Source organism: Oculina patagonica, chromosome 5 (assembly GCF_052425735.1).
Source record: "Oculina patagonica isolate OP01 chromosome 5, crgOcupat, whole genome shotgun sequence".
Classification (NCBI taxonomy): Eukaryota; Metazoa; Cnidaria; class Anthozoa; order Scleractinia; family Oculinidae; genus Oculina; species Oculina patagonica.
This window is the reverse complement of record NC_135762.1, coordinates 2,467,328-2,493,461: the sequence shown is the minus strand read 5'-3', so window position 1 is coordinate 2,493,461 and position 26,134 is coordinate 2,467,328. Positions and strand designations below refer to the sequence as shown.

Genomic DNA, 26,134 nt, shown 5'->3' with positions numbered 1-26,134 from the left:
AAACAAAGTAGAACTGGCGAGTTATGTTGACGTCACACAATGTAACTAAAGACGTGACTTCCGGCAGGTTCACGTCTTCCAAAGTATTTCAAAGTGTTCCAAAGTATTTCAAAGTGGATTGATCATAAGACTTGTGTATTCTCGACTCCCGATCGCCAATAAATCTCAGAACGTGCTTGTTTATTACAACATACGTTTATGACAGAGATAGAAACTAGAACTGGCGAGTTATGTTGACGTCACACAATGTAGCTACAGACGTGACCTCCGGCATGTTCACGTCTTCCAAAGTATTTCAAAGTGTTTCAAAGTATTTCAAAGTGACTGCGCCTTGGTGTTTTCGAAGTTGTATGGATCGATCTTGTGTTTTCTCGACTCCCGATCGCCAATAAAACTCAGAAATTGCTTGCTAACAATATATACCATAGAGGAAGAAACTAGAACCTGGCAAGTTATGTTGACGTCACGCGATGTAACAGTACTGACGTGACCTCCGGCAGGTGCGCGCCTTCCAAAGTATTTCAAACTGTTTTAAAGTTGTTCGCAATTTGTTTATATTCAATGAACAAATTTAAAACACCTAGAATTCTTCGCTTTCTTTGTTTTTGACTAAATTATGAGTAAGAACCTCGGGTAACTGTACATAGCGCAGCTCTGATCGTGTGTTTTGTAGAACGGAAGTTTTAAACAAGTTGGAACGTCGCTGAAACAAAGTTCCCAGAAACAACGGTTTCGAGAAACTCGCTGTTTGCGATATAAAATGTTACTGTTAAATATAAATCATAGCTTGAGCCACGTAGAATTAAGGTTCTGATCGAGGGTAGATCTAGCAGCAAAGCAAAGAAAAATTCTTTAGAAGTCGCGTTTACAATGTATTTTAAAACGTGACACTAATCACGTGCGTGACAATATGGTGCTGAGGATAGTGTGACACCAAATGCAAATACATGTATCGTAAAAGAAGAAACAAAAGTATTCAATATCCAATTCACAGCACACAAGCGAAACCAATATATAGTTTCCGAAACACCAAGAGATACATGTACTCTGAGGGACCTGTCATTATTTATTGGGGGGGGGGGGGGGGAGGGCCACTATATTTGTGGGGAGGGTCACTACTTTTTGAGCGCCAGTTTGGGGAGGGCCATTACTTTGTAAACTGTATAAAGGGGAGGGCCATGACTTTTTTAAACGTTACACTCTACCAAGTGTCTCAGATGATTTTTATATCAAGTTCTTAATTTTGAAACTGGTGTTTGCCCTATCTCGTGATGTCAGAACAATGGTGTTGACTAAAGATTCAAGTCAATATTCAAGTATGGCCAGTAAGAAGCTTTTCTCTTTTAAAAGACTGTATTTTTACTTTGCTTAACCTCTTTGCCTTAACTACATATTGTCTTTTGCCCTCGGGAACAGTCAAACATTTTGTCAATAGCGCCTATTTTACTAGTAAGTTGCAATAGGTATTGAATGCTTAATAGTTTGCACCTCTGATAACAGGTGTTTTTCACTGGTATAAATTGATCACTTTTTATTATTTTTGACAGTTTTGAGTAAATTATTTGTGATTTTAGAAGACCTGAAATACACAATTTTCCCAGGGGAGCATGGTCCTGTACCCCTCCTAAACTTGCTTGTGTCATGTGAAACAGCTGTTTGTGTCAAGGCTTCTTGGGTCTCACGCTTGTGAGACTTTTGCAATCAGATGCAATCTACACTGAAACAATTATTTCCAGCATGAAATGATTTTTAATTAAACAGTTCATTTTGAAGCCAGGATGTTAAAGCACACCTTATCAATGATCGTCCCAAATCATATATTGCTACTTTTAAGTTTCATAATTTATTTCGTTACCTACTTTTTATAGTTCAAAACAACAGTGATCTAAATGGCATTCTGAAAGGGCCACATTGTTGCTCAGAATCGCGGAAAACAGATCTAAGGGGAATCGATATTCCAAAATTTCCCCGGGGGGAGAATACAAGGCCACCCTAGAGAGCACGCAGCTATGCTCATTCCAAAGCTCACCCTTAACACTGATTTCAATTAGAACAAACACAAGACAACCAGAAAATAAAATAACTGCAAACCAATGGTTTTTACAACATCAAGAAGCTGTTTGCGTATGTGTACATTCACAGAGAAGGGTCAAATTTTTTTAGACTCCAATTTGGGGAGGGTCACAATTTTTTTGTCGCCAATTTGGGGGTGGGTCACAATTTTTGAGCCCACTTCTTCTAAGATTTAGTGGCCCTCATGATATCTGTGAGATATCATAATATCTTAATATCTTGACAACCGCGATGGCCCGCCATAGGGCAGCACGATTTTCAAATTAATAACTCTTATTTAAGATTTTACTCACTCATGACTCATTTGACTCGTAAAACCTTTACTCTACACTGGCACTTGTACTCGTCGCTTCGCTACGCTTTTCGGCTCGCTTCGCTCTCCAATTAGAGATGACGACTTGGTGCAAGTCTAAATGCGAAGGTTTATAAGAGGGTCTGAATGGGGGGGGGGGGGGTCCACATGTTGGTAGTCGGTTTAAAATTCCTTACTTTGTCGGTTGTCGGTTAAAATTTTCGACCTTTGTCGGTTGTCGGTAAATCTCAGTTAATGATTAAAAGTGCAAGTTAATTATTAATCTTTGTTATTTAATTTACGTAGTTTTAAGACTTTAAACTCTAGACGATATGTAAAATTTGTAATAATTCATTATTTGGTTACACTTAAACCTCGTTAACTCTGTTTTTTAAGCAACGTGTTCGTCTGATACCGATAAAATTACCAAAGCTTTTATACTAGATGTGAATTTGTTTCCTGTCGATTACAGGGCATCGAAGTTATAAAGAGAGGTAAATCAGACAAAGAGTGAAATACCTACTCTAGCTCTTGGGATACGTAATTTTGCTAACTACGGAAGTTTGTTCTCCAAGAAGTCCACAAACACTTATTACGCTTATTAATCAGCGGCTCTCGTGCCTTTACCGTGGGTTTCTTTTTGCCAAAACTTCTTTGCCATACGTACCATTCTGCAGCGTTTAATGGGTCTTTAGTGATTTTACACTTAAAATAAATCAAACTTAAACTTGGTGGGCTTCAATGAAAACCAACATCCGATGTCAAAAAACAATTTCTGTGAAACTTATTTACATACTTCAGCTGCACTTCTTTTTCACAATATCCTCTTTTGAAGAAATCTACAAATCGCGTCGAACACTCATAATCTCATAAAGACAACTCTCATTATCTTTTACCGTCACATGTCGAGACGCACAAACGCACGAACAGCCCTGCCGGATCGAGTAACACACGCTCTGTTGACAAGCTCTGAATGTTCTTCAAGATCTGATTCCTCGTCATCTGAATCTGTTTCATACTCATCAATTTGTACTTCTCTGTGATCCTCAAACACCTCAGTAACATCCCCTTCGTCGGGCTCCTGCCTTCGTCCACAAATTGTATGCTAACAACGCTTTGTGGTACTGAATTCGCTGATGAGACATTGTTCTCTTCAGGGAATCGAAGTCTCTCTTCAGACTCGTTGTGGGTGCGATGAACAGCGTAGACAGCTGGCGGCAAGGCCCCAGCTTTATCTTTTGTGGTCTCGCTCCTAATCGTCCGTTGGCGTACTGGTCTATAATTCTCTAGCCACTCTCTGATCTGTCCTTCCGTACCTGGTGTTATGTCCACACTTGGCAAAGGTGTCATGGTAGCTATAGCTGAAAGGGGCATTGCAGATTGTGGGACCGGGTAGTTCGATTTGTCATGCGTGTAGTACTTTGCTGCCCATCTAGAAGTGCGCTTCAGAGATTCCTTGCAAATTGTTCCAAAGTCCTGCGCATATGTAAGTGCCGTAAATTTCTCGTGTTTAAAGTGCGAGACCGCGTGTAAATTTTCCACTTCTGTTGTGAGCAACGTTTCGAGCAGCAGATCATCTACAAATTGGGGGTTAACATCCATCACGTTTTTGTACAGCCTGTCTATCCCCTTTTTAAGCAACGACACAGATACTTGCGTTTTCTGAGATACAGTTCCCTGTGGACCATTGGTTGCAGAAATCTCGCTCAACTGGTAGCGTTCCTTCACCTTGCTCACAGTATCTTTCAGATAGTTGTCAATCTTTGTCACTTTCTCTGTTGCGTCTTTCAATGACACTCCTTCAGTTTCATACCCTTGGAATGAATTCCAAAGGTATCATAAAGAGAACCAAGAATCTCCAGAAAAGATATCGTTTCCGAGAGGCTCGTCACTATCTTCACTTTTCCAGCGGAAACATCCGTTACAAACAAAGTCTTGTCTACGGAGCATATCCCCTCGATTTGTTTGAATGAGCACGAATCTTGCGTTCCATCGGAAGAACTGTTCTGGCCACTTCCTACTAAAACTCTAACAGAGTTATCATCAGGGTTGTACTGCATAACCTTGCCGGTCTTTGTATCTGTGTAAACTAACTTCCCGTTCAAGGCGCATACCTGGTTTACCTCAGAGCGAGGAACAGTCGAGTTGCATACAGCTTGTGTCACCGTCTTTGTGCTAAGTTCACATTTGTACAGCCCACCTTGGCTCGAGTCTCCTGAGAAAAATGCGCATTGGTTAAGTAGAGTAATAGACAGAAGGTTTACAATGCTGGATGGATAGGCAGCGAATTTTGTAGCATTGCCTTGAATGGTCACTCCATCAAATGCCAATGTTATCTGATAGACATATCGACTCTCGTCATCACTACAAAATAACAAATCATTGCTTGCAGCACAAATAGCAGAAGGCTTACCTAGACGATTAGGATGCATCTGGACGTGTTCTGCACAGTCAAGGCTCTTAGAAATGGCACCCAAGTGGTCGTTAAGTCTTTGGCGCAAAACGGGAACCGTTCCATCCGTTGGGAGAGAGAGTGCTCGCAAGTGACTCAGAAAGTCTGCCCGTCGCTTGAGTGACTTTGTACTTATTTTCACTTTTCCCTTGAAGTCGACAAACGAAATAGTTGAATTTCCCCTTTCGCACACGAATGCAATCCCATCGATGAAGCACAAGTTCCTAGCATCACTCAGTCCATCCCGCACAGCAGAGACATCTGCTGGCTGGTGCAATCTTATTGTTAGGAGTCTTGATAAACTTGTCTCAAAGTTGTAATCAAGCGCAAGGATCGAGCCCAATGGGCCATTAGAAACTGCGATCGGGTGAGGGCATACACCGCGTTGGTTACTCTTCCAAAACCTGTATTGCTCTGGTACAATGGTATGCACAACGAACTTAACGTCCTCCAACACTTTGAGAACTTCTGGCCGTGTTAAACGAATAATGGGTTCGACAACCATCCTGTCTTTATTCCTAACACATTCAAGTAAAAGCATCTTTCGAAGCTTTTTTTTGATAAAGGCGTCCGCATTGTCACGTAAGCTTCGAAGCAGCACGAGATTGCTAAATTCACCGTCTAAGTTGATAAACCAGTTTGACCAGCTACACTTACAGCTTTTTCCAACGTGTACAACATCTGGCAAGGGAACTACCAATTCTAATTCTGGTGTCAGTTCCTTGTCATCTCCCATGTCACTTAAGCGAACAAGTGCCTTCTTGTTGCACTCCTCGCAGTCGGTTGCTACTGCCATGACAACTAACTCTTGGCACGTCACGTTTTTATCTAAGCAGGAATTACATGCCCTTAAAGATGGGCGATGAAAAACTTGCTCCTTGTTCTTGCAGTTTGCAGTTTGTTTGCAGTTTTCTGGAAGGGGATGCTTTTTTACGAAGTTCTCGTCTACTTTATGTGTAAGACCAATTACTTGTTTTTGCCGTGAGTCGTATTCTAGGACTGGCTTCACAGCCGTGCCGTCACTTAAAGCTATAGGGATGGCGCGGACCTTTTCATTATCAACAATCGCGTGTAGATCTGCTTTTGGATGCTGACACAGGGAGTGGAGTGACTGCAAATGGGGCTTGATCATTCCACTTTCTGTTGTATAGCCTGATTGGCATCGTCCCTCGGACGAACTTTCTTGTTCTCTCACCTCCAAGATATTTGATGGTCGAGAAAAACTCACATACCTCGTCGTCCCATTTAAAACTAGAAGCAGTTTTGGGATCAATCAATGCAAATGACGTTGTATCATTGAGGAACTTGTAATAAATACAACTCTCTGGTATCTTTCCATCTTTAATGAGCTTGTTGAGTTTCACGGCCAGTGGATGAGCGTCATTTATAGAGCTAGTAGAAAAGGGAAACAAAACAAAGTGTCACAAATAGTAGGAAAGCTTGTGACTTAAAACTTAAGAGGGAGTGCAAGCAGAAACACTTACATAAGGCATGATAGCGTTCGAAGGCATCCTCCTCGCCTTTTCGAAAAAAACTCACGATCACTTTAACAATCCCGCTCATGGCCTGTCACCGCATGAAATGACCAACGCACAGTGAAAATACAACAACGGGACGCCTTGTGGCCTCGATTACCAGCCACTGTTCTACAAATGAACCCCGCTGCTACTCGAAAAGGTGACAGGAAACTTTATAATTGACTAAATTTTGAATTGGTGTGGTTACTTCTGAACTAGACATTTCCTAAGCTAGACATAAATTCAAAATGCTGTTCTTTCTGAATACAGACGTCCGTATAACATCGGACCATGTCGGTTGTCGGTTAGAATTTATTTGTCGCTAATCGGTATTTTTTTCCTCCTTTTGTCGGTAGTCGGTAATATTTTTCGCCCTTTGTACTGTCGCTAGTCGGTTGACCCAATTCAGACCCTCTTATAACTGTGAAGCATGTATAAGTGCATCAAATCATAAGGCAATGAAATAACTGTTCTAGCTACGTATACGTAAAACTTGTTTAACACCCCAAAATGACCACAGACAGGAGTTTTTAGCCCAGTTTTCTGGTATTTGAAAAAAAATCAATGTTCTAGCTAGAATTACACAATGTTGATAAGAACGGAATCGAGAAGGAATAACAAGAACATCCAAACTTCCAGAAAAAGAATCTCTTTATTTAGAATACTTAACAGTGACGGCGGATGGTTGGGAGTTTTTTATAAGTAATCATGAATAAATCATTTATAAATGCACCGACTCATAGCAATTGGCCTGTGAACGGGCTGATAGGTTGGGGGGGGGGGGGGGTTCTATTTGCAAGGTTTATTGCTTAAAATTCTCGCTTTATATATAATAAAAGAATTGATCCCTCGATTATCCTATTCATTGCAGCCAAAAATGCTCAGCAAGAAAAGGACTGTAAATATGTTAAAATATAAAGATTAGCAGTCCTTATTAAAATAACATTTTGTTAGAATAAAGAGTTTGTTCCAGTAACGACATCACGAATTCCAAGGGTCAGTCTTCATCAAACATCCTAAAACCTGTTTTAGGATGTCTCTTGGACACCGGAAACCCAGTGCCTTTTCTCGGGGTAGGCTTAAACATATCGGTCATATCTTGCATCATGGCAGAGTGTGCTTTCATCATCTCTTCCATTGCAGCAAAAGAGCGGGTGTTTCCCGAAGGAAACGGGGCTGTTCCGAATAGATCCTGTGGAGGTTCTGCTCTGGGTGGTGCCTGGGTAGACCGCCCCGGCGGACGCATCCCCTCTGCTCCAAGATAGGGGCTTTGTCCTGGGTAAAGCGACCTGGATACGTCCCTGATGCAGAGTAGCTTCCGGTTTTTTGAGGTGCCATCCCAGGGAATGATCTGGCTGGGGATCCAACACCCGGGTAGTCTCCTGGCTTGGGCGGAGGTCCTGGCTGCTGACCCGGGTGGTAGCGATTCATAAGAATTTCCCTTGCCCGACCGCGCTCGAATTTCATCACGCTGTCCAACACTGCAAAGTTGTTGTCGGTGATGTGGCATGCAATAGCTTCCAATGCTTTTAGTTTCGCGGGGTCAAAATCGAAAACACGAAGAATACACGCTGCTTGGTCGCATGTGGTGTTGTACATCTTTGGTGCACAGATCTCCACAGCCTGGAGTCTTTCAAGATCAAAACTGAACTCTTGAACAAGTTGGGCGACTTGGTCGGCAGACAGGTACTCACAGGAGCTGAAGAGAGATGACTGTAGCGTGTCTAATTTCTCGCTCTTGTAGTTTTGTTTTTCCACAGCACTCTTAATCTTTACGAAGCTACTTGGTCCTGCCCCGGGCGGCGCATAGGGAGGCTGACCGGCGGCAGGGGGCACTGTACCAGTTGGATACTGTGGAGGGACTGCCCCTGGGAAGGGCGGTGCATAGGGAGGCTGACCTGCAGCCGGTGGCACTGTACCAGTTGGATACAGTGGAGGGGTTGCCCCTGGGTACTGTGGAGGGGCTGCCCCGGGGCTCCCCCAGGCCGGGTGGTGCATAGGGAGAATGCCCTGGAGGGTACACCCCTCCATATGGCCCTGCTCCAGGATAGGGGCTCTGTCCTGGATAAGGCGATGGTTCTGGATACGGTGCTGGAGAAGGGTAACCTCCGGGTTGCGGTGCCATCCCAGGGAAACCTCCGGGCGGAGGTCCAACACCCGAGGGATAAACTCCTGGCTGGGGCGGAGGTCCTGTCTGTGGCCCCGAGCGGGGGCGATTTTTAAGAATCTCCTTCGCTTGCCTCCTCAGGTCACTCGAAGAGCGCAACACGCTGTCAAAAGCTGGCCAGTTGTCGTCAACGATGTGACAGGCCATGATTTCCAACGCTTTAGGCTTTGATAGGTTGTTTGAGAAAACATGAAGTATGGACGCGGCTTGTTCGCATGTGATGCTGTACATCCGCGGAGCACAAACCTTGACAGCTTTTAGTTTGTCATCTTCAGTAAACTCCCTTCAACAAGTTGGGCGACTTGGTCGGCGGAGAGAAAACCGTACGAGCTAGTGAGAGAAGCCTGCAGCGCGTCTAATTTCTCACTCTTAAATCTCTGTCGCCCTACAGCTGCCTTGATGCTTTCGAAGCTGTTTGGGTCCATCATAACACTTCTGTATCTCCCATCGACAATAAATCTCAGAACGTGCTTGTTAACAATATATACGAGAGAAAGAAACTAGAACTGGCGAGTTATGTTGACGTCACACAATGTAGCAACAAAAGTGTTTCAAAGTATTTCAAAGTGATTGCGCCTTGGTGTTTTCGAAGCTGTTTGGATCGATCATAAGACTTGTGTATTCTCGACTCCCGATCGCCAATCAATCTCAGACCTTGCTTGCTAACAATATATACGAGAGAGGGTTATGATGACGTCACGCGATGTAACTCAGAACAGACGTGACCTCCTGCAGGTTCGCGTCTTCCAAAGTATTTCAAACTGTTTTAAAGTTGTTCGCAATTTGGTTATATTCAATAAACAAATTTAAAACACCGAGACTTCTTCGCTTTCTTTGTTTTTGACTAAATTATGAGTATTAAAGAACCTCGAGTAACTGTAAATAGCGCAGCGCTGATCGTGCTTTCTGCAGAACGGAAGTTTGAAACAAGTTAGAACGTCGCTGAAACAAAGTTCCCAGAAACAACGGTCCCGAGAAACCAAGAAATTAATAAAACTCTTCACTGTTTGCGGTAAAAAATGTTACTGTTAAATATAAGTCACAGCTTACACCTTGATCCACGTAGAATTAAAGTTCTGATCGAGGAGAGATCTCGCAGAAAAGTAATGATTAATTCTTCAGAAGTCGCTTATGAGATGTATTTTAAAACGTGACACTAACCACGTGCGTGACAATATGGTGCTGAGGATGGCGTGACCATTTTTTTTTTTCATTTCCCCAAATGCAAATATCGTAAAAAGAGAAACAAAGGGATTAAAAGCACAATATCCAAATCACCGCACACAAGCGAACCCAATAGTTTTCGAAACATCAAAATAGATACATGTACTCTGAAGTTGAAATGGTCCAATTTGAGGAAAATTTTCTTGTCCTCGAAAGCCTCGCTAAGAGAGACAAAATGTGAAGAAGACTTTCACAAAGTCCTTCGACGCACGGTTTAGGTACCTCTCGCGACTTCGTCACTCGCGCACAAAGTCCCCTGTTTTATAAGCCAAATGAGTCTATGAATCATGAGTCAAGATGATTTTCCACAAAGTAGGTTATTATCTATTGAACCACGGATTCCCTTTATAGAAGTAAAGAAACGCTCTACTTTGCTGATGGTTAGTTCTACTCTGGTTTGCTTGCGGTAAGTTCCACTCTGATTTGCTTGTGGTTAGTTTTACTCCAGTTTTCTTGCGTTTAGTTCCATTCTGGTTTGCTTGTGGCTTGCTTTTATTTGTTAGTAAGGCCAGCACTATTTTCAAATTAATAACTTTAATTTAAGATTTGACTCAATAACTCATTTGACTCATAAAAACGTTACTCTCCACTCGCACTCTTTCGGCTCGCTTCGCTCACCTATAAAAATGGCGACTTGGTGCTAGTCTAAATGTGAAGGTTTATAACTGTGAAGCATGTATAAAAAGAGCATCAAATCATAAGACAATGAAATAACTGTTCTACGAGTTGGGGGAACCCATCTGCGTTCGCAAGCTTCATAAACTTGTTAAACATCCCAAAATAAAAGGAAATCAAGAAAGCAATAACAAGAACATTAAAACTTCCAGAAAAAGAATCTCTTTATTTAGATTAACAGTGACGGCGGATGGTTAGGAGTGTTTATAAAAGTAATCATGAATAAATCATTTATACATGCACCGATTCATAGCAATTGGCCTGTGAACGGGCTGATAGGTGGGGGATAGGGTGAAGAGAAAAGCCCCAACCCACCCCCCACCCCCTTCTCCACACTCAACGGCCTTCTCTCCATCTCTCCCCGACAAAAGAGTTTGTTCAGACTATTAAATCCTGTCACTCGCCGGGGTGTCATCCCGCAGTGTTATTAACTATAAAATGTCTGCAGGAATTATCTCGTGGGAGAACCCTCACTGATTCTGTTAACTTCACACCAGCCTTCACTGCATTGTACAATGAGCTCGCGGAAAGGCTACGGATGAAGTTGTTGACTTATTCGGCTAAATTTTCAAATTACAAGTTTCTAATAGCAGCGAACTTCACACAAAACGTAACGGCTCAGCTTGAATTGTCTGTTTTCTGAGTCATTGGGAAATCTACGGCTGCAGTTATTTGGTTAAGCTTTCAATTAGTTCGTTTCTTACAGCCACTTAGCACGAAACTTTACTGCTTTGCACTGTAAGATCTTACAAAGGCTACCGCTAACAGTAAGCCTGTCAATGCTTCCTCGCAAATGTCTGTTACTTGTTTCGTCTCGCAGCATCAACCGTTTCCTCGGATTTTTAGCCATTAGGCCTGGTGCCTGCTCTCTTCACTGCCCGCAGTATTAATAGCCAGTAGTTATTTCTGTGATATAACTCGGGATCAGTTGACGCAGTTCCTCCAGAGTGCAGTCCTCGGGCATGGGTAGCTTAGTCACGTGAGGTACCAGCACGTGAGTCGGCAAAAGGGCCTCCCTTTCATCTGCAAGGTCCGTCTACAGGAGAACCAAACGAAACCATTAGCTGCTTGCTTAAACAATTAAGGCTCAGTAACAAATGAAAACGAGAGTAATGAAGATGAAGTATTCAACATGACACGAGCATGGGACAAAGAAAAATTCTGAGTCCCCGACGGGAATCGAACCCATGGCCTCCGAGATACCGGTTGGGCGCTCTAACCAACTGAGCTACGAGAGACTCGTGGTGAGCTGGGCCATTTACTAGGTTGATATGTGACACGCGTCCTGCATACTGCTAGGATCAGCAATGTCGAATTCATCAAGTTTGTAGTAAATAATAAAGATGGTATCTGGGAGGCCATGGGTTCGATTCCCGTCGGGGACTCAGAATTTTTCTTTTTCCCATGCTCGTGTCATGTTGAATACTTCATCTTCATTATTTATTACCGAGCTTAAAATTTACCATCTCTATTATTTACTGAAAACGACAACAACAACAAAAATACAACAAAACCTTTATTTAGACACGGTGGGATAAAAAGCTACATAGCTTGTGGGGTCGTGTGTAAATAAAACATTAATACTAGTAGATAAAAACATTAAAACTATATTAAGGTAAAAAAAAAAACGCTAAACTAATTGCTAAAAATAGATAATTTGCTAAAATTGTTACAATGATAAAAAGATAAAAAGCGCTAAGAACTCTTACATTTGCTGAAAAAAAAAACAGTTGAAATGACCGTGGAATTATGGTAAATGCTTTTCCAAAATAAGCAAACAGACCGAAAGAGATAGCGCCTACAATTTAATTCGGTTTCCAGTTATCCTTGTTTTCTTTTTCTTTTTATTTTGCCTTGATGAGAGACCGGAGAAACGAACAAATAGTCCAGAACGTTCTGACGAAGAGCAGGAACAGGAACTTTGCTTAACTACTAGTTTAGCAGGTGCAGACGTTTAAACAAACCACTGAAGTATCACCCCCTCCCGTGCTGCACTTGTTTACTCACCAATTCGTTCATGACAATCTTCAGAAAATTGGCGCACATCTTAGCCATATCGTATTGACACAACCTGAAACACAGGAAAAATGATCTAATTGCAACATGTAAATCTACCGAGCACGCTGTTAATGCGAACAGTCTGTCTTAACATCCAAATGGACTGTGGAGCGAGAAAAAAAGAGATAGAATAAATTTTATCCCTTAAAGTCCCCTTCCTTGTTTTGCGGTTTTGAATCATTAAGCTTTTATTCCACATAGTGGATCAGATTACAGTCAACTCTCGCCTTGCGGACACCTTGCTATTGCGGGCACTCGCTTATACGGACAAAATCCAGATTCCCGGTGAAAGAGGTTTGACTGGAAATGACTCTAACTATTACGGACTCTCGCTATAACGGACACTAAACGACGCCCCAAGCGTGTCCGCTATAACGACAGTTCACTGTAATGGGTCTATTAGTATACTTACATGTTCTTGGGTGTGTCGGAGGGTAAATTGTTGATTCTCCTACAAAGAGAAGAAACTTCGGCGTGGATATCTTCCCAGTCATACTTTGTTGGCACGAAGTTTTCCTACAATACAAAATAATTGGCGTATGAAATATATCACTTTCACCTGCCCGAGTTTTTCAATTTCATTCCTTTGAATCTAAGCCTCTTTTTACGGATCCATCGTTACCGTTTCGAATCAGACCAAGAATAGAATGTTTCCAGAAAAATCTCTTGAAGTGATCCGCATCTTATCTGATACATTGTCAGGCAGATAGGCGATGAAAATAAAGAAAATTATCAACTAAGAGAGCTTGTATTGATGTATCATTAAATTCTCACAACTTTCATTAGAGTAAAATTATGCAGATCATTTAGGAGAACTGGTATTTTCAGATTAGGTTTCATCGCATCGCCACTAATGGGTGGCCACGCACATACCCCTGCGATGATCAGAACTAGTCATCACTGTGTTTCGTTTCAAGTCTTGATTCTAAGCTCATGAATCATGAATCATCCTTGGGAAAGCCATCATACTTTCGGCAAGGTTTATTTCGAGGGATTTAACACAACCGGGAACAAAGAAATTCACTGGATTCTGTATTTTGTTTTAGTAAAACACTTCACTGAACGAAACACATCATCGTTTATCTACTCAAACTCTCCCAGCTCTCCTAGTTTTCACAATCATCCGAGCAGAGAGTCACATTGCATGACATGCATCAGCCAATTTTACCTTTGTGATGTCTTGGAACTTTTCCACAAGGGCAAGGTAATCCAAAAAGACCTGTTTGAAAAAGAAAAAAAAACAAAAGCAAAATCCATCAAATGAAAACGAAAGTCCATACCCTTAGGTGCAGACCTGTGAGCGTGTCTGTACCGTTTTCTGGCAAACAAAAAGGCCATCGAGCCCGCAATTTACTGTTGTTACAGTGGTTGCTATGCAATTTACAGATATGGAAGATACTTCGTATGTGATAAAAAATGTGTAACCCGCATGTGGATGAACATAGTTTAGCCTCGGAAATTTTTAAGCAACAGACGTTTTATAGCTCCCCTCACTCCCCTCGACACCATTTTCCTGTTTTCTATGGTGATCCTGGAATTATTTAAGCATCGCTTCAGGCGAAAAAAAACATATCATACAAATGGGAGGGGGGAGGGTTAACACTAAATCCTTTTTGTTTTTTTTTTCATAATCTGTCAAGGACTAACCTGGCCGCCTGTTGCCCAGTCTCTCACGGTTGAACTACGATCCCTTGGTTCCAGTTCTCCTAGCAACGTTTTTAAAAAGTCGTATTCCGCTATGAAGAAACAATATGGACAAATTAATCATTTTGAATTTAAAGATGGAAGTTCGAAAGAAAGAAATTGAACCAAAACAGAAACATGTCTGTCTTGTAAGTACAAGTTCGTCTTCAGATTGATGACAGTTTTCCACTTTACCAACAAATTTGTTTGATGTAAGCAGGAATTCCTTACGTCATTTTGTTAACTTCTATACGTTAAAATATCCAGTCAATTACTTCAGAAAGAACCATTTCCAAAAGGTACAATTGATTTACCAGGGATTGACATGCCGACGATATAAAATCAATTGATGTTTTTCTTTTGCTTGCTTGCTTGTTTCTTTTTGCTTTATTTACGTTTATCTTCTTACCGTTGATGATTGCGTCACTAACAAGGTTGCGCAGAATAACGTTATGTCCCAGGCTCCAGTGGCGCGCCTTGACGAGATGAAAAGCTTCTTCACGTGTTCTTCCTTCGAAGCGTGCACGCAAAGCCTGAAGGAAAACAAAATCACGCTTTAGCTTAGACTCTGCAGCTTCTACTCTGCGTTCGTTCGATAGCAGGCACGCTCAGTTCCGCTGTGTAAATGATAAAAAAAAAAAAAAAACCTTTCTTTAAGAAGCAGTTCTACCTACCTTGGCTTCGTGTATCCACTCGGCGGGAATTTTCAAATCATCTAACATGAATCGTTCTTTCTCCACGTACGCATGATCCGCTGACAAACTGCAGTACCGACACAGAAGGCTCCGGACTGCGTGCTCTCGCCTGGTGATATAAAACACCATGAAAAAACATCTTAAAATAAATAATAACGTCAAAGTTTCATTTAACTGTCCTCTTTTCCTCTTGAAAAAACAAAAAGAAAACATACCGCGCTGGTTCTTGGATATGCAACAAGACGAAAGCAGCCCAATGCCACAGACCCAGTCCCTCCAGCTGAGCAGCAAAACCACTGTGTAACATTCCCGCGTGTTCCTGGGAAAGATGCGTGTACTCGAGCGATTGAAGGACCTGGTACAAATGCCAGCTGGAAAGAGAAACAAGCAAACTAATTACAATTACGCAAAGAGCACTGTATACGCTCAAAAAATGTCGTATTTTGCTCTCGTTGGTCTTTTCCACGCAGTTATCACATCTATGTTATTTATTGCGACCGTGTTATTCCTGATTTGGCTCAATAGCCTCTATCGGGAAAAAAACACATCCAGTTGCTAATTGAAGGTGATAACATTTTCCAAGGCATGGTATTTGCATGTACTTTTAACGCTTCTAAGTGAACGGCTTGGGAAATCCACAGGATTTGATAAAGTAATTGTTGTCTTTCCAAAAGAAATGAGGGAAATCAAAGAGATCAATAAATATCAATGTTCAACTGCGGAAATTTAACTGCATCATTATTAAAAATATGTTTGAAATTGGCCGCCTCAAAGAGCCCGTTAGAAACACCGGAGGTGGACCTTATTATTGTCAAGATTTTTTAAGCGAACGATTTGGAAAGTGCATAAACAAGCATCGTAAAGGAGAGATGTTTCTTGTCGTTCGAACGATCAGAAATTCGCTCTCATACTGGCATCAAACGCAAACGAACGAGAAATAATAGGGCGAGTCGTGAGTAAAAATTTCACCCAAAGAGTGAGTGGGGCGCGACTCCCCGTTCCTTGTCTTTGGCGAAGAAAAGGTAAACTGTTCTTCTTTGTTGCCAAGAACGTCTAGACTGAAAAAAGAAAACATTTACCTCAGTCTAAAATCCAGCTGCAATGCAGTGGAAGTTGACGGCGACAGAAGTCTCTCCAGTCTGTGCGATCTTTTGCAGTAGAGTTTTAACAAATGATAACAGGTATCTCTTGTAACGAACTTGTTTTCTTCATCCGTCTGTTCGTCCTCGTCTTCCATAAATGGCGGATGAGGAGGAGCGCCGTATCTACCGTTGTTCGTGCTTCCCTGCAGAAGATCAAGGAAAGTGAATAAAGATGGTGGTGCAAAATGGTGGGAATAAATTACTGCAAATCGAATCTCTAAAACAAAATAATTTGCTTTGACTTGGGGCGGTGCAACGTCTCTCGCAATTTCTTTGCGATACAAGTTTTATTTTTTGGCGACGCTGCAATGGAGTTTTTATGGGTTGCCTTGAGGTGTTACACTAAGCAACGTTTCGTACATTTTATTTTAGCGTAACAGAACATTAAATAACAAACTCTCCCAAGTTAAATAACAGAAATAAAAGAGAATAGCATGGAGAACTAGGATGCCTTTATTGGAAGTGAAACGGTTACAAATTCTTCGAATAAAACAGTTGGATTATTGTACAAAACATCGCTTTTCAGACCTCCTATTACCATAGAAATACAACAACACTCACCTTGAAAGAAGTATCGTACGCTCTTAAAGCGTCTGATATTGAAGATGTTGGCGAACAGTAGTACCTGGCAATGAAAAACATCAGTTCATCGAGACAAGAACTGGAAATAATTTCCTCTAGAATATACGGACTTGAAAAGTAAAATCTTGTTGTGTCAGCTTGATGTCATGTTGCTAAGCAACAACCTTGTTGAAAACTGTGGGCTCAATCAAATTTTGTAGACATGATTTTAACCGTAGACGAATGATTTAATAAAAGAAAGGAAACGCTATGCACCCTTGGATAGATAGATAGTTTAATTGATATTTTTACATGACAGTCTAAAACTGAATTGCGTAAAAATTTACAAAGAGATAAATTATTAAAAAAACATATATGATACAACTATTGAAATCACCCTTACTCTAGGTTTCTTGTAATTCAATGAAGGCACTGCGTTACAGCTTTGATCTGTGTTTACTCTCAAAAAGTTAATTTTCCTCTCCCAACAAAGCCTTACCACAAGTGAACAGCCAGAACTCTTTTCCAATCCAGTCTCTCGCAGACGTTGACCACGTGACGTGATATACTTTGAAGTTCCTCACGTGGTATATTGGCCGTGTCACGTGATATATCCCACACCATTGCGCCAGCGAGCAAAGCGTAGATTTTTATTCTCTCTGGATTAATGAAAACATCCGCCTGCGATAAAGAATGAATAAAACTTTGTCAGGGCAGGTCAGGGTGGATAATATCCACTGGATAGCAATTTATCCCCTGGATAGCTTTTAATTATCTAGTTATTCATTCGTTGAACAACCGGGGCCAGACTAACAATGGCAGAAAAAAAATCAATATTAAAGATCATGCATAACTGAGCAGTGCCAAGTGGAAAGAAAAAATGCGTTTTAAAAATTAATGGAAGAGATTTTGCGTTCGAAAAAGATAAAGTAAAGATAAGAACACCATATGGTACTTGGACTTTGAAAACGCTTTAACCACAACGATATGGAACACAAAATATGTTCTACGATGATCACATGAACCTGGGCTTATTTTCCGGGGGGAGTTAATGTCGGAATTTCACAGCATCATCCACTTTTCACTGAAAATGGCGCAACGTTTCCACCAGCACAGTAAAACACCAAAGGCACAATGTTCATGATAGATTTTGTTTACCTTTAACTCTTGCCAGTCAGCCAGCTGTTTGTAGAGAAGATTTCTTGTCACTGCATTCCCTGTGACTTGTGACAACAGAAGTGACAGTCGATAGTCGCCATGTTGCTGTGCCACTTGACAAGCCTTGCTGATCTGCCTGCCGGTCAAATAACTGAAGATACACTTCAAGTGATCGCTTTCCTGAAAGAGAACGATAACAAATACCAGTGTACAGTAACTATTCACTGAAATGGAGGTGAGTAGCAGTAAATATCAAACAAGCCATGCCGCGAAGTAAATATCTTTATCTATTCATGATACGTACAGGAAATCGTATGAACGCGAGTGCATTACGTGATTTATGGGCACGAGTGATGTTTTAAAAGTTCTCAAAATTGCCCGAGCCGTAGGCGAGTGCAATTTGAGAACTTTTAAAACATCACGAGTGACCATAAATCACGTAATGCACGAGCAAGTTCATACGATTTTTTATTTATTATGTACTCAACAAAAATTACTGCGTCGCGCTATTTGCACGCCATGCGTACCTCATGAAACGCTTCAATGGTTTCCCAAATGCTCACATGTTTTATTTGAACCAATCAAAAAATATCATGTTGTGACAAGGCAAATCAAGCGTGAAGTTTTGAAAAGTTTCTGAGAAAATATACGCTTACAAGCTGAACTCAAAAAGCTAAATTTCAGTTGTTAAAAGCGACAAGAATACTGGTTCACTTATCTCTTTTCAAATGATCCTGAATGTTTTTAATCTCAATCGGACTAACTAAATAGCATTCGGATTCACAGACTTAGGTGAAGTGCACTGTCCTTGAATCACATTAAATGTGACTTGGCAGTTGTGAAAATTGTTCACGGTGTAAGCATGGCTGCTTGTGTTCACCTGTTCACCTCTTGAAGTTGTAGCGGGAAAAGACGGCATTGCGGGTACACCTGCGAAACTGCTCGAAGCTGCTGACTGTGGAGGCATGCTGATAATGTTGGAGAGTTGTTGCTGTTCCTTCTCGCTACCTTCATCGTAGTCGTTAAGAGATTTCTCGCTTACGTGTCCAGTCACCTGGATTATCGACTGCCTCTCGACGCTTGCTGCCCTCAGTTTCTTCACAACCGTCTTCCTTGCGCTGTGGTTAGTCAATCTCTTCTTGCTTTTCTCCAGAGCTGTGTTCTTTACAACGCTCTTCATCATGTTGTCGATACTGTTTACGCCAAGGCGCTGCTTCTTGTACCAAACATTTGTTTTGGGGTTTTCAATTATGGCAAGGTAAAAAGGACCTTTTTCTCGCAGCTCTTGAGGACGTCTACTGAGGTATTGCTTCAGCAACTCAACGGGACATCTCTGACCGCCAGTAGCGAACATTTTTGGCAGAACACTACGATGTTTTGTGTTAAGTCCTCCCTGCCTCGTTTTTGTAGGATTCTCTTTAAATGTGACGTACTCTGTGCCGCTGTCGTCTACACAAAAACTAAAGTCCTCGACTTCCATTGAGTGGTGTTCCTGTCTTCCTCTCAGGCCAAAATGTTGAGTCAAGAGCCACCACATCGTCTGGGAAAGAACTCTTGGGCTGCAGTCACCGAGACTTTGTTCACTCCATAGCATTTCTTCTTCCTCGGTTGTCAGTGCGTTCGCGGCGTTGGGTCTTTTGCCTTTTCCTTGCTGTCGGAGACACTTCACTTTTCCTTCAAGTACCAATTTGGACTGGTGGAACTCTCGGTCTCTAATTATCGAGTACTTGTAGCCGTGTTCTTTTAAATAGCGGTCAAGGGCTGCCAGCATGGATTTTAAACTCTCAGGTTCGTATTCAAACCCGTCTTTTGTGCGTATTTCTGTGTAGAAGGTTTGCAACATCTCATCGAGTTGTTCGTGCTCGTATTCTTCCATTTTTGGGTTTACTTTTCTCTCTGTTGCCCATGTTTGCCAAACATTCAACCAGGTCTGTGTAGCTTTCAACGTGTTTTTGTTTCTCGCATTTTCCTTAAGTTGCTCGACGATATTTTGGTTTGACAAAGCAAACCGGCTGTCCGCCATTTTTTAATTTGGTTTTCAAATTTGGCGCTTCCCCGGTGTTTCCATAGCAACTTCTGTATTGCACTCTATAACCCCAATTTGCACTCTATAACCTATTTATGCATTCGTCATTGACCAATCAAAAACGCGGTATTTTGTTGAGTATATAATAATCAGATAAATAACTGCTTTATTTATAAGAAGCGACAGTATAAAGCAAGCGCAAGTCTAATCGTCATTAAAGAAATAAAGGTTTTTAACCATCAAGGGAGAAAGACTCTTCACTTTTACCGACTAAAAACGAATTTTCGCTGAAGGTAACTGTAACTAAGCGAAGCTATTTTTCGAAAGCCTTCAGTGTTCTCTTAATTTTCCACGTATTTACTCTTTTTTAAGTGACCGGTTGGTTGCCGAGCGTACCAAAATGTTAAGGTAATTCAATTTGCATTATTTGCTACTGAACTGTGCTGAGTGAACAAAGAAAGTTAACAATGTTCGACTTTCTACAACGTTGAGCGAGACTTAATTATTTTCTTGACTAAAGTATTCTGCGACATGTTCTTTGATGACCATGAAAAAAATATCGTTGTCCCCGACTTTTTCCTGACCACAGAAAACCCAAAAATTGTGTTGGTCTTTTGCCGGTCTTCTAAAGTTAAAGTACCTGAAAATTTGCTGCATCTACTTCCTGGGAGATTCTTTCCTTGGCAGCTTCAGCTAGCCAGTTTGACAAAGCTGCTTTCCTTGCTACGCGACTCTGATAAGTTTCTCTGTCTTCTTCGGCTCTGGGATCACCTAAAAAAGTATATTTCACTCGTTAACCAGGAAACGTGGGGTAGACCGACATCAACCTCGTTACCAAGGTCTCCCCCCCCCCCCCACCCCCCAGAGCGAGAGAGACCCTGGGAATGAGGTTAGACCGACATTACTGCGAGACTTTGCCAGCGCGCGAGTTGTTGATTAGTTTTTGACATTTTTATGTTGGCTTTCTTGTTGCTCGACCAATCAGAAACCAAGTTCAGTCTGGTGGGCGGAGCAGTCAAAGTATCAGTCACGTGCGGATGCATTTCAAGTGCGGTTTTTGGCTCCTTTTATTGGCCGTTTTAACACTAGAAGATGGACAATTCGTCTAGACGGACAAGTCGTCAAAAAGCCGTCTTAAATTCACACTAGACGAACAAATCGTCAGACGACTTGTCTGTCTAGACGATTTGGCCATCTTCTAGTGTGAAAACGGCCATTATGAGGTACACTTCGACTTTAAACAATCCAGAAATTACACAAATAGCAGGCTTACCTTCTTCATCATCACTGTCTTCTTTCAGTCTTCCCCAGAGAGCAACAACCAGATCCCAAACCAAACAAATCTGTTCTGCTGCTTCTCGCAGTGGTCCTGAGTCTACAAATAACAAGTAACGCATAAATCTCCCTTCCATGTCTTTACACAAAATCACTTTTTGACCTGTTTATTACCTATGACATCCTTATTCCTCCGGGCGACTTCAGCATGGCGATGCAATGCTTTGACATCAGTGGAGGGTTGAAAGAATGGACAGCCATCTTCAACAGAGACCACAGCGTGCTGTAACTCTGCCTCAAGTACGGACTGATGTTGTGCCTAGAAATGGACCAGTAAATAAGTTTATAAGAACAGATTTTTGTTGTAAAAGTTGTACAACTAAAGATATGGAGCGAATCAATTTATTGTAGGCTGAACTAATGTTCCTACAGGATGAAATGAAGTTTATGTTGTGGGATTTGCATTATATCTATCTTAACTACACTCCCAAACAAAACTCTTTGAAAAATCCACCTTTTAAGATAATTTACTTGCTACGATTTGTCGGCCACGACCAAACAGGAAACGAATCGGTATATGTACGGTGCAAGCACTGTACATGATAAAAATAGTCAAAACGTTTTTATAAACTTTTTTAAAGAAAATGGTACGTATTAGATTAGCTGGTTCGTTTTCAGTTTAGGTATTGCAAATATAATTGGTTTTGCGTCTATTTTTTTTTTTTTTTTTTTTTTTTTTTGAAGCAGTTGCGTTTAAAATTCGGGTCCGACATGCGAAATTCTATGCAGCGGCCATAGATTTTTCAAATCAGCCAAGCTGTCGGACCAAACCATTACCACTAGAGTCGCGCGCGCATCGGATAGCCGCCGTACACACACACCAAGTCGCTTCCCGATTTATCGTTGCCGACAAAACGGCCTGATAAATCGTAACCAATTAATTAGCCTTTCTGCTGACAAATGGGATGGCAGAAAAACAGCACTTCAAAATGAAACTTCCTACCAACAGAGTATCACTGCTTCCATGAGTAAAGTGTGAATCCACATTGAGTTTCTCTAGCGTCACACCAAATGATGGTGACCCTTCACTGCTAGTGGGCCTTAGCTTTGGTGTCAAGAAATCTCCTGGCAGGGAGGAGTGGGTAGTGGCAGCAGGCTTTGTCTGTTGTTTCCCCAGAGGAGTACCGCTATGGACCAACACAAACCCTGGCCCCCACCCTACACGGAAAGAGCGTCCCATCATCAGGCCTGCATCGGCAATGAGGTTTTCTTTACCATTGACAAGGGAATCCTTTTTAGGAACTAAGCCAAACTGATTGCGGGCTCCTACGACTTTAATTCCAATGTCCATTGCAGTACCAATGGCACTTGGAAGCATAATTGGTGAAGATGGAGCAGCCGGGGTGATGTCATGAACCCCAGGGTATCGGAGAGGATAGACCCCTGTAAAATGGACAAATAGAAACAAAGCATTTTTAGACGCATTCCGCTCAAGGTTCGAGCAATAAGTGCACAATTTAATAACCAAAAATCTACCCATAGCAAAGTAACATCTTGTATACCATTTGAAACATCTCACTGCAATTCATTTCTCAAATTGACCCCGCTATTAAGTTTTAAACCATTCTTGAGAAATCTAATGTCACACCTTGTAAGAAAAGCTTAAAACGCGTGTTGTTTTGTTTTGAACTGACGTGAAACGTCCATTTCAACTTAAATACGGAGGACTTCAAATTCGTTTTTTTTCTCGTGGGGTCAACTTAAGAGCTAAAATTTCGATAGGTTCTTCTTAACTGTGTTAAACTGTGCCCATGCTATGAGGTCTTTTTGGGAACTTTATTTTTGCCTTTATTGCTTGAATATTCAATGCAAAAATGCACTGTTTGGTAAAAAGTGAAGGTAAATTATCCTGAGGACAGCCTTCAGTGTTGGCGCCTACACATGTTAATCCATTCTTTACAGTATGGAGTGAATTGGACTACTGCTTCTGTGCCTGGATGGGATGCTAGTTCATCGCATGTACGTGGCTCCTGTATATAGTCAGTTTTTCCTAACAATTTGCTAATACCCATTCGTACAAATTGTATGCCTGGGTGGATTTAGGTCCTTTGGAAAAAAATCACAAAATGGCATGCATGCATTTTTAAGAGCTGTATACAGCCATGTAGCAAGCAAGCCTTTTGGTGAATTTTTTTTTCTCCAAAGGACTTTTTCAGAAGGGAGTGGGTTTTTTTCCCAGCATGCAAGAAGAGGGCAGACATCTTGAGTACATGCAGAGTTGATCCTGACCCTGACTGAATGTTAAATCCTTGAGTGAGCAGTTAATTTATTTTGTCAGTGTCAGCATGTACAAGTACAGTAGACTCTCTATGGCTTTCTAAAACTGTCACGTTATTTGAGGGCAACTCCAAAATAAATTACCTATTTTAGGACTTCCAAACAATGACTGAGAGAACTGTCCTGTGTCATCCACATGGCGCTGGACCTTGGGAGACAGCAAAGGACCCAATGGCATGGCCGCAGGGTACACAGAACTCTTTAAATGACCAGCTTTCCCTAATGATCCACTAAAAAGAGTCTTGTCCACAGAAGGGGCATCTTTGGGTAGGTGTGATGACAGTTGTGACTGGTCGGCAAAGAATGATGCTTTCATGACCTGGATCCGCTGGGCGTTCATTCCCAGGGCTGTCGCAAGCTGGTGACTGGCAGGCGAACTATCAAGTTCTTCTCCGTCAAAGTCACCTTCTCCATCTACTGCTTCTTCAAGCATCTCCTCTGAGAGAAAATTAACAATTACAGTAGTTTGTCATCACTACGTAGTTTCATTTGCTGGCTTGCAACTGACCTCATGGCAGCCATGCTGGGGGACAAGAACAAAGCGTTTCCCCCCACTGGGTTTTTAATTTTTTTAACATGCAAATTTTTCGACAATTTATTTCATTGTTTTGACACCAACATGGCCACTTTGTCACGTGGTTGCAAGCCAGCAATAATTTTTGGAAGCTAAATGTATTAGGGTTTTTTGTTATGTAATCTTTTATTTCCATTTCAGTACAGCTAACACATTGAATGATATTTAATTTTTAGAAATTGTTCATAGACAATTTTACAGTAATATTTAAAGGATTGATAACATTACAATTGAGCATATTAATATTTAAAGTTTTTCAATCACAATTTACTTGTATTCATAATACATCATATTTAAATAAAAAAACTTAACGAACTGTTCATCAGTTTGTGCTGCTAAATTTAGATGTCTCTTTCTTTAATTAACTAAATTAACTCGAATTAATGATTTTTATGTAATTTGACCAAAACAACGTTCCTTTTCTTTGCTGACAAAACCTCGAAAGACAAATCATTGCAAGTATGATTAATAAAACATGTTCTCCTTCTATGAGGTGCCTCTTAGATATAAATGATGGTGGTTTGTAGAAAATTTGTAGTTTAGCTGATTTTGACCAGCTTTCCATAAACATTTTGTAAATAGCCAACACACTGCTCAGTGTTTTGGTGATAAATATTTCATGTCACATCATTACAAATAAACTAAAACAGTCTAATTATCTCTAGTACAATGTACCAGGAAATGTTTCATGATCTATGTCAGCCATGTCACTGTCTTGGTCACGTAAGGACAGAGCAGCTCTTTGCTTTTCCTTCTCATAAGCTTCAAGCTGCAGTTTCTTTTCTTGTAGATGTCTGAAGATTTCCTGTTTTTCTTTTTCTACAGAATCACCAACATCCTGCCAAGAAAATAAGAACTTTAGTTGATTTATTAACAGTAATTGACTCAGTGCAGTTCAATGAAGACAGCTCTGTAAAATATTAATATGGTAAGTAAAAACGGTTGGTAAAGGTAAAGTCTGCGTTCCAGCCTAGTGGCCCATCAGACTGGAGCTTATTCCGTTTCAGTAGCATGAAGTGACTAGGAGTATTTCTACTCCCCCTTGGATGGGATGCCAGTCCATCATTGGGTTACCCAAAAAATTTCCCGGCAGTAACACATGTACCCAGTTGTTCAACTAACACTATCCACTGGATAAATCGCTATACAGTGGATCACCATGATACAAAACCTACTTCACTATCTGGCCCCGGTTGTTCAAAGGATGGATAACGCTATCCACCCGATAAATCACTATCCAGCGGATAGCGTAGTTTTTTTTGTTCACACTTATTCATTGGATAGCGACAGGGCTCGAGACTAACGGTAGCCAACTAGCCAATTTAGGCTACTAAAATTTAGGTTTTGCCTACCAGGTTTAGCATTCCTAACTAGCCATTTGGCTAGTGAAAAACTCGGAAAAGTCAACTGTTCTTGATAGAAATCAATATACCTGACTAGTGAAAAATTACTTTTGGCTAGTAAAATCTGACATGTACACTAGCCAGTAAACCAGTGAGTTAAAAAGTTAGTCTCAAGCCCTGAACAAGCTATCCAATGGATAGAACGTTATCCAGTGAGTCCTATGATACAAAACCGGCTTCGCCATCTGATGGATAGTGATTTATCCAATGGATAGCGTTATCACCCTCTCAACAACTAGGGCTCAAACCCAGACAACTCCATCCGGAATCTGGTGCACTAACCATTAGGCCACTGCACCTCCAAACCCCAAATGACAATAACTACATGTAATGTTACCTGTAAATGTGGTTTGATTGGAGGTCTTTTCAGTTTCTTTGCATCCTGCTCATCATTGTCCACAAACTGGTGCATTCCATACCTGGTAAAATGCTCTACCTGTAAACAAACAAAGTGTGGATTAACACATGCTTCAGATAGTGAAAGGTGCATGTATATGTTGTGGTTCAATTTTATCCTTGGTTCATTTTTTCCTTTTTTTTGGGTGAAGCATGATAATGAGTTAAAAAAGAAAAAAAAAAAAGGAAACAACATATACATACAGTGAACTCTCTCTAAACGGACACCTCTACAAGACAGACATCTGGTGTTGGTCCAGTCACTGCCATTTTTAAGCCCCTGTAAGACCGACACCTCTCTAAGACAGATAGTGGAAGCAGGTCCCGACGGTGTCTGTTTTAAAAGAGAATTGACTGAATGTTGTGTGCACTAAAAACTGTTCATTGTGTGTACTAAAAACATTCTTCCAAAGGGAGTTGAACATA

The 26,134-nt window shown here is 41.2% G+C and overlaps 2 protein-coding genes and 1 pseudogene across 4 annotated transcripts in view; all 3 read right to left on the bottom strand.

Moving 5' to 3' along the window:
• Nucleotides 1-8,114: 8,114 nt before the first annotated feature.
• Nucleotides 8,115-8,991, bottom strand: LOC144654745 (uncharacterized; annotated as a pseudogene).
• A 1,555-nt stretch (nucleotides 8,992-10,546) lies between these two features.
• Nucleotides 10,547-26,134, bottom strand: part of LOC144654677 (nuclear pore complex protein Nup98-Nup96-like) — a 29,842-nt gene continuing 14,254 nt past the window's right edge. For all 3 annotated transcript variants that reach the window (XM_078514878.1, XM_078514881.1, XM_078514880.1), the window contains 19 exons: nucleotides 25,650-25,748; nucleotides 24,585-24,747; nucleotides 23,420-23,773; nucleotides 22,002-22,441; nucleotides 21,173-21,317; nucleotides 20,997-21,098; nucleotides 20,364-20,494; nucleotides 17,698-17,877; nucleotides 17,039-17,220; nucleotides 16,540-16,603; nucleotides 15,916-16,121; nucleotides 15,052-15,207; nucleotides 14,816-14,945; nucleotides 14,551-14,674; nucleotides 14,106-14,194; nucleotides 13,627-13,677; nucleotides 12,871-12,974; nucleotides 12,408-12,471; nucleotides 10,547-11,436 (listed from right to left, as the gene is read on the bottom strand). In XM_078514878.1, coding sequence (XP_078371004.1) covers nucleotides 11,287-11,436; nucleotides 12,408-12,471; nucleotides 12,871-12,974; nucleotides 13,627-13,677; nucleotides 14,106-14,194; nucleotides 14,551-14,674; nucleotides 14,816-14,945; nucleotides 15,052-15,207; nucleotides 15,916-16,121; nucleotides 16,540-16,603; nucleotides 17,039-17,220; nucleotides 17,698-17,877; nucleotides 20,364-20,494; nucleotides 20,997-21,098; nucleotides 21,173-21,317; nucleotides 22,002-22,441; nucleotides 23,420-23,773; nucleotides 24,585-24,747; nucleotides 25,650-25,748 — 2,934 coding nt within the window. In that variant the 3' untranslated portion in view covers nucleotides 10,547-11,286. The remainder of the gene's footprint in view (nucleotides 11,437-12,407; nucleotides 12,472-12,870; nucleotides 12,975-13,626; nucleotides 13,678-14,105; nucleotides 14,195-14,550; nucleotides 14,675-14,815; nucleotides 14,946-15,051; nucleotides 15,208-15,915; nucleotides 16,122-16,539; nucleotides 16,604-17,038; nucleotides 17,221-17,697; nucleotides 17,878-20,363; nucleotides 20,495-20,996; nucleotides 21,099-21,172; nucleotides 21,318-22,001; nucleotides 22,442-23,419; nucleotides 23,774-24,584; nucleotides 24,748-25,649; nucleotides 25,749-26,134) is intronic.
• On the bottom strand, nucleotides 18,461-19,866 carry LOC144653973 (uncharacterized protein KIAA1958-like). Its single transcript, XM_078514108.1, has one exon. It carries the CDS (start codon nucleotides 19,718-19,720, stop codon nucleotides 18,461-18,463), a length of 1,260 nt encoding a protein of 419 aa, XP_078370234.1. The 5' UTR covers nucleotides 19,721-19,866.

What these genes read in the sequence shown, in the direction of transcription:
- LOC144653973 (XM_078514108.1), bottom strand. Translation starts at nt 19,720, where the DNA reads ATGGCGGACAGCCGGTTTGCTTTGTCAAACCAAAATATCGTCGAGCAA.